We start from the raw sequence: 7,870 nt of genomic DNA on the forward strand, positions 1-7,870 counted from the left end.
ATTTTCTCATAGACTTCTATACAACCAGAGGAGTCGCCCCCTGGTGGTCACTAGAGAGAATGCAGCTTTAATTTCAAATTTGTTTGTAGGGACAAAATAAATGTCTACATTTTGTCATTTAGTTAAATTCTAGTGAAGTTGGAACACGTGAATTTGCACCGGTCATGATCTCCGGGTTTTGTTTATTCTCTTCACTGCTTTATTTATTTTGTCCTACGTTGAAAGAGTTTGATTGACAGACGGTTCATCCAATCACCTGACGGTATGCTGTTAAAGGGCCTTTTGCTCTCACATGGTTAACTCTTCGTATCAGACAAAGTGTCTTTTATTATTCATGAAATTAACTCTTCTTGTGTAAGAGGACGAATATTTGTCGTAGTATAAGCAGAATGTGTCACATTTAATGTAGAATAACATTAAATAGGGTTTATGTATGTTGGACGCTGGGTCTAGATATTATAATATCATATTCTGACCCTTTTCACACACTTCTTTATCGTTTACTCTCAAGTTGAAGGTTCATATGTCACGAAATGTGCCTAAAAATCTCAGGACTATAACACAGAACTATTTCAAATATAACAGCACCAAGGTGGGAACATAAAGGAGAAGAAGAAGAAGAAGAAGAAGAAGAAGACCTGATGATGAAGGAGCTGTGAGCCTCCATCATGATGCGCCGCTCTGACAGGATGTGGCCCTGCTGGCTGGTGTCCATGATGTGACGTTTCTTTAACACCTTCAGGGCGAACGAGCGGTTGGGATCGTTCTTTAGTTGCACCTGAACACAAGAACCATCAGTACGCAGAGGAGAGCAGAGCTTCTTCACACACAACGTTACTCACCAGCTCCACGCGGCTGAAGCCGCCCATCCCCAGAGTGCAGATGACGTTGAAATCACTGAGCGACACTCTGGAGAATAAATCTGCTTCTGCCTGAATACTACAGGACACACATGAAAGGGACAGTCGGTAACTTTCTCTTGTTCTTCTGTGAGGATGGAGACAGATTATTGTTATTATAGTGAACCACTGAAGCTTTAAGTCAAAGTATTTTTATATTATTGGTGCATTAATATGTACATTACTTTAATCTTTCAGCCAGTAAAGAATCATTACTTTTTGTATTACTGTAATACATTAATTAATTTATCATATTTTGTATTATTTATGTTCCAGTATTGTTTAAAAGTGACTTAAGTGTCTTTAAACCTCTGAGCACTCACTGGGCCTCGACCTCGTCACTGTCACACTGCTTGTTGTTGTCGTCATCCAGTCCTCCGATCAGCTGTTTGAAGGACCTGCGACACAAACAAAGCTTCTTATTTCTGTTAAAGGAACAAACTGAACCGCAGAACTAAACACCAGAGACGTTCACTCACTCTCTGTCAATGACCAGACATGTGACGTCTCCCACAGCGGTGAGGCTGGCTGTACGGACGTCCTCACTGCCAACAGGACACAGGACACAGGAGACAGGACACAGGAGACAGGACACAGGAGACAGGACACAGGACACAGGAGACAGGAATAAGTACTCGGATCATTTACTGCAGTAAAAGTACAGAAATAGTGACAGTGAGGAACTTCTGACTGGTCTTGAACCAGTCTCAGTTGATTCCAGATCCTCCAGAAGTGGAGACCCAGGACGTGTTTCTGGACCCGCTGGAGGGAAGGGAGGCACAGGAGAACCAGAACCAGGACTGAGAGGAGCAGACTGTCAGACCCTGCTGCAGTAACATGAGAGGTTTTCTAAAGGGACTCTGGTGCTCAGAGACACTACCACTTTAGTCCACAGGGGGCGACAGAACCAACACAGGACTAAACTGAGACTGGTTCATAGAGGATCAGGACTACACTGAGTCTGGTTCAGGACCAGATAAAAGTTCATCTCTGTCACTTTAAAGCTCCTCAGTGTTCTGTGGAGGATTTAAATGTGAGATAACGGTCATAATTCATACAGCCACTAGAGGACAGTAGAGTAGAATGATGAAGCATGTGTGTGTGTGTGTGTGTCACCCTTTCAGAGCTTGTTCTCCAAACCAGTCTCCTTTAGAGAGCGTCTTCACCACCAGCTGCTCCTCACTGGGGGAGTTCTGCTGGGAGACCTTCACCTGTCGACGTCACAGATCAATATATTTATTTGATCTTTTAGTCACATGTTGCACACGACTGAAAGCTCTCCCTGTAGCCCAAAAACTACTTCCGCCCCATAGACCTCCAAAATAAAAGTCTGTAAAACTGTTGTTAGGACTCTGCTGACCACAGACCAGGTCAACTATTACTCTTCATATTGAGAGCTATTAGTCCACAGAGGTTTCATTTCTAGTAAAACTCAACCTGAGCTGCACAAGAAGAATCAGAGGACTTCTTGCAACTCCTCTGGACTCTTCAGCATCGGCTTCACTCGACAGAACCAACCAATACCCAAAACATAACTCAGACACGTTGAACCTCTCCTCAGTTCTCACAACTTTACATCAATTCTTTCACTTTTTAGAAATGGACGACGACCCTGACTTCCTCCTCCTCCTCCTCCTCCTCCTTCTTCTTCCCCTCTCTGCTAATTGCTCTCTTTTCTCCCTCCTAACATATCTGTCCTCCTCACCTGTCCTTCACTGATGATGAAGAATGTGTCTCCGGTGGCTCCCTGACGGATGATGTAATCACAGTCGCTGTAATGAGTCTGAGGGAGGATGAGAGTCATGTGTACACCTCAGGATTACTGAACACAGAGTTTTGATTGCAGAAACAGATGCTGTAACATCTCGAGCTTATTATAGAAAAGTGTGTTTTTTGTAAATCGTCACCTCCTCTAAAACATCGGCCAGTTTGCTGAGAACGTCCTCCGGTAGAGACTGAAACGAGGGAACGCTGAGGAGGAGAGTTCAGAGAGATGCGAGTCATCATGTGGAGAGGTTCTTCAACCAGTGAAGTGGAGGATTATATATGTGTGTTTGCGTGTGTGCGCGTGTGTGTGTGTTACCTGCGGAGGAAGTCCATGTACTGGGAGTGTTTGATGAGACCAGTTCTCATCATGATGGTCTGGAAACCCTGTCGGTCGATCGCCCACAGCTTGATGTCGGTCAGAGCTGCAGACAGAATTATTTAGTTGGTGATGATTTGAATCTTCAGTGACCTTCATTTATATTTGTTTTGTCAGCATTTTAAAATACTGATGCATCAAAAACAGACGAGAAAAATGTAGAATAAAACAATTTCAGGTCATAGAGGCGTCCCGCAGGGTCCTATTCTGGGTCCTCTTCTCTTCACTATATTCATAATTATAGAATTGATGCCACTCAATGTCTGAACATTTTGTGTGTATTTCTTCTTCTTTCTCTTTCTTCTTCTCTGGTATTATTGTTTGTCGTTCTGGCTCTTATCTGGTACGATGGTGGGATTATTTTATCATCACTTTTTCTTTCTTTTTTTCAAATTCTGAATTTCCTCCTGTAGACTGCTCTGTGTTTGAGAAAATTAAATAAATGAATAAATATCTAAAAGAGTCCACATTGTAACGCACCACCGACCAAATCCCATGAAAACTCAACATGTTGGTCCGTCTCTCAACACGGTCTTTAATCTTTAACAACACAGATGATATCGTTCCATCAGTGATTCTCTGTAGTTTATAATCAAACAAACAGGAGGAAGTACATTTTGGGGACTATTTTCAGCGGCGGATGAATCCACATTTGCTGCTCTAGTGAGTATTTGTATGTGCATGAGTCAGAATAGACTGTTGATGGTGATGAAGGAACAACAGTGAGGCTCACTGATGTGTTTTAATGGAGATCAATGGTCACAAACAGTCTTTACTCGTTTCATTGGTTTTGGTCAGAAACTCTTGGAGAAAGATGGTTTGAGTTAAATGTCAAAGTGAAAACATTCTGTTCTCATTGCAGAGAAGAACATGAATGCGATGGAGAGGCTGATTTCTTTAGTGCTCTCTCTTCTCTCGGTCGGATGACATTGAGCGACACGAGGACGCTCGCTGAGAGAAACCGAGTTCAGAACCTCATTTAAATAAAATAACTCACACGGCCCAGAAGCAGCGAAACAAAGTCACGTCAGAGATCCAGAAAACCGTTTTATCAGTCAGCGTTTAGGGATCAAAGTGACACACACACACACACACACACACACTTAAAGCCGATCCGTCACCTGAAGCTCGACTGTCAGACGGTGAAATAAATGGATTAGAAATGCAACGTGTGAACCTGCAGAGTGTTGAGAGGTGAAGAGTGAACGTCTGAAGACACAGTGGAATAAGAAAAAAACATATTTACTGTCTGAACATGTGTCTCTGAGGTATTTGTCCAGATATCTTATATGCTAAATATATATCAAAAGATGTTTTAAGTGTATTTATACCAGAATATGTCTTTTAAATGTAATTATTCAAATAAATTCCCTTTTAAAGAAATAGCTGGACACTTGGAAAATATGCTTCTACTGTGATGAGAGGATTGATGCCACTCTTTAGTGTGGTTAATATGAAACAGCCAGTTAGCTTAGCTTAGCATAAAGACTGGAAACGGGGGGGGGGGACAGCTAGCCGTGCTCTGAGCGCAGGTGACTACTTAACTTGTTATATCTTCGTACAGAAACCTCATAGTTTCACTTTAGACCCAGAAAGATGTTATTTTAAAGGGCTAGTTCATCCAAATCTCAAATCTAATCATGGTGATAGTTTTATTAATTCACGTTTTGAGATAAGATTTCGCAGGAAAACCACGTTTCTGAAAGCAGGAAAATGTCTTTAGAAGATATAAGTAATAAAATCTGTTTATTTTTCTGTGTTTTTTCCTTCTGAAAGAGGAAGCCGTGCAGACAGATGGAGTTTATGTATCAGACTCTACAGGTGATGAGTGTGGTCGACCTTCATCACAGCTTCATTATCTGTCACCGGATGAACAAATGATTCATGTTCACTGATTTATTCATTTAATTTCTTTGTGCACAGTCGTGGCCTTCGCTGGTTCTTTGAGGGTCATTGAGTCGACAAACTCGTGGGCAGTTTTTAAACCATTTCTGAGCATCAGATTGGTATAAAGATGATTGGAATATTGAAGTGTAGATGTGTGATAAATGTGTGTGTGTTACCTGTTACAGTTGCAGTGCGAGTGCAGTTGTACAGGATGGCCAGTTCTCCAAACACTTTGCCCTCACCGATGGAGCACAGTTTCTTCCCTTGTTTGGTCACCTCCACCATCCCCTCTGTGAACAAACAGCAGAACACCGACTGTGAATGTGGTAATATGCAGAGTTATACGCAAATAAGCCTCATCGCAAAAACAGTCACAAAGAGAGATTCTGAAAGTGTATTTGACAGACTGGGATATAAATAATAGTGATGTTGATAACTTAAAAGTAAGGTTTCCTAGTTCCCAGTTAGACATTTCAACTGGAACACCACCTTGTTGGTTTGTGTGGTTTTGAAGCCTCCAGTTTGACGTTTTGGCCGTCGCATCTTGTTTTTATACGTATACGTCTCTGGTAGAGACCTGTCAATCACCGTGTAGCCCCGCCCTTAAGCATCCCCTGCTTTATGGTCTGTTTGAATGCAGCTTTAACGATTCTCGTGTGATCCTTTGATACTGCGAGAAGGTTAACATGTTGACCTTATGATGGCGCTAGACGAGGATCACCAAAACTGATTGTGATTCATCCTGAGGGGAACATGAACGATGAACCACATTTTCATCACAATCGACCTGATAGTTGTTGAGATGTTTCACACAATACCACACATTTCAACCTGCTGATGGTGCTCGAGGAAAATTCAAAGGGTCACCAAAGTCAGAAGGATTTATCATCTGGGGAACATGAATGTCTTTACAAAAGATCTTGGCAATACATCCAACAGTTGTTGAGATATTTCACTCAAAAACACAAATAATGTATCCAAATGAATCCACTTTTTCCATCTGAAGTGCCTGACCGACGAGCGATGAGCGATATAAATAAACCCACGTGAAGAGACGGAGCAGAGATCACGCTGTAAACAAATCCATCCGCACTAAAACGCCTCAACTGAAGCCTTCGAGCTTCAGTTCAGAGCTGAAAGAGATGAAACTGAACAACCTTCTGATTGTAAAACAGGCCTTCTGGCGACAGAGACGAGGGGGCAGCACAACGACAGAACGAGAAGTCTTTCAGTGTGACGGACCGGCCGTCCTTGAGTGGGAAGAAGGTGTCAGCAGCATGTGACTGAAGATGAAGCCTCTAGTTTTCTGTCCATTTATACGTCGCCTCCACCACCGGCTCATTATTATGCATCTCCTCCTGCTATTGTCTACATGTTTTACTTTGTGTCACATCATGTCTCTGATGGAGCTTCTGTTTACGCCGGCTGTTTTGTAATCTGATGTCGCCTGAGCTGGGACAAATGGGCTGTCTGTCCATATCAGTCCAATTCAGTGTCCTCACCTTGGATTACTTTTGTCCCGCTGAGCAGAACGAGCACGAGTCCAGAGAGAGAGGGAGTTCTTCATGCTGTAGTGGCAAGCGCAAAAATACTGATAACTAGCAGACAGATTGGATTATGTGGATGATTATGTTCCCCAGAGGATGAACCAAATGTTGTTGGTGACCCGCTGACTCTTCCTCTGGTGACATTTAGTGAAATAGAAGTAATCGGATCCTTTTCTTTGGTAAAAGTACTACTACTACTACTCTAGGGAGTATAAGTACTGCATTCAAAAGTAAAAATGTACTTTGAGGAATTGTGTGCAGCATTTAGGGGGATCTTCTAACAGAAATGGAAGATATGATTAGAAATGTTTTCTTTAGTGTATAATCCCCTGAAACGAAGAATCTTTGTGTTTTCGTTGTTTGTGGATGAGACGTTTACATCTACGTACAGAGCGGCTCCTCTTCATGGAGTCGGCCATGTTGAGCCGCCATGTTTCTACAGTTTCTGGGTTAAATATTACTGCCGCATTAATGTAGATAGTCACAGTGATGTCACACATTGGTTCGTGGACTGCCATTTTGAAGCCTTGAGTGAAGAGTTTGGTACGTCCCTTCTTAATGTTTGTTCATCGCCATCTTGGTTTTTTCTCCATTGCCGTTTTTCATTTGTCACCAACTTAGTTTGTGGTCGTCGCCATCTTGGATTTTTCTTTCGCCAATTTGTTTTTTTTTCCTTGGCCATTTCGTTTTTTGTCCGTCGCCATCTTGTTTTTTTGCAACCAGATGTGACACAAGAGGGCGGAGCTAAGTTCAACCGAACGCTGAATAAGACATTTGTAGGCGACCAAACTAACTTCCATGAAGTGAAAACAAACTGTGAAAGGGTTAATGTTGAAAGACCGAAATGCTCTGGTAGAGACCTGTCAATCATCGTGTAGCCCCGCCCTAAAGCATCCCCTGCTTTATGGTCTGTGTGACTCTAAATGGACCATAATGTACTAAATGAACATCATGCTGTATTGAAGAAGACTTGAAACTAGAGATTGAGAGAAATTAGATTAGCACATTACAATATCATCTGAAATAATCCCAGTTTGACTGACCAGTGGAGGATTCTTACCCTCCAGGACGTAGACCGTGGAGCCGTCGTCTCCCTCCTGGATGACACAGCAGCCTTTGGTGAGGCTGGTTGGATGCATGCAGTCCATGATGGTGAGGATCTGAACACACGAGCCAACAGATGTTTGTTAAAATCAAACACATGACAGAAGTCCATTAAAAAGCATCACAGACGTGTCTCTACCTGCCCGTGTTCCAGATGTTTCATGAAGTCATTGTCCATCAGAGCCCTCTGGATCCGCTCACTGGACCTACACACACACAAGCAGGTCAGTCCAGGTGTGTTAATGTGTGTGTGTGTGTGTGTGTGTGTGTGTGTGTGTGTGTGTGTGTGT

At 42.6% G+C, this 7,870-nt stretch overlaps 1 protein-coding gene across 1 annotated transcript in view; it reads right to left on the reverse strand.

Moving 5' to 3' along the window:
- Window positions 1-253: 253 nt before the first annotated feature.
- The window catches only part of LOC116378225 (cGMP-dependent protein kinase 1-like), a gene marked incomplete at its 5' end in the record, with an annotated part of 7,821 nt that continues 204 nt past the window's right edge, over window positions 254-7,870 (reverse strand). Inside the window, 11 exons of the mRNA XM_031840061.1 lie at window positions 254-778; window positions 843-939; window positions 1,223-1,297; window positions 1,379-1,444; window positions 2,016-2,110; window positions 2,605-2,682; window positions 2,807-2,870; window positions 2,983-3,088; window positions 5,106-5,219; window positions 7,537-7,636; window positions 7,720-7,786. Of these exons, the coding sequence (XP_031695921.1) occupies window positions 527-778; window positions 843-939; window positions 1,223-1,297; window positions 1,379-1,444; window positions 2,016-2,110; window positions 2,605-2,682; window positions 2,807-2,870; window positions 2,983-3,088; window positions 5,106-5,219; window positions 7,537-7,636; window positions 7,720-7,786 (1,114 nt within the window). The remainder of the gene's footprint in view (window positions 779-842; window positions 940-1,222; window positions 1,298-1,378; window positions 1,445-2,015; window positions 2,111-2,604; window positions 2,683-2,806; window positions 2,871-2,982; window positions 3,089-5,105; window positions 5,220-7,536; window positions 7,637-7,719; window positions 7,787-7,870) is intronic.

This window comes from Anarrhichthys ocellatus, unplaced genomic scaffold (genome assembly GCF_004355925.1).
Source record: "Anarrhichthys ocellatus isolate YVR2014 unplaced genomic scaffold, GSC_Weel_1.0 scaffold2249, whole genome shotgun sequence".
Lineage (NCBI taxonomy): Eukaryota > Metazoa > Chordata > Actinopteri > Perciformes > Anarhichadidae > Anarrhichthys > Anarrhichthys ocellatus.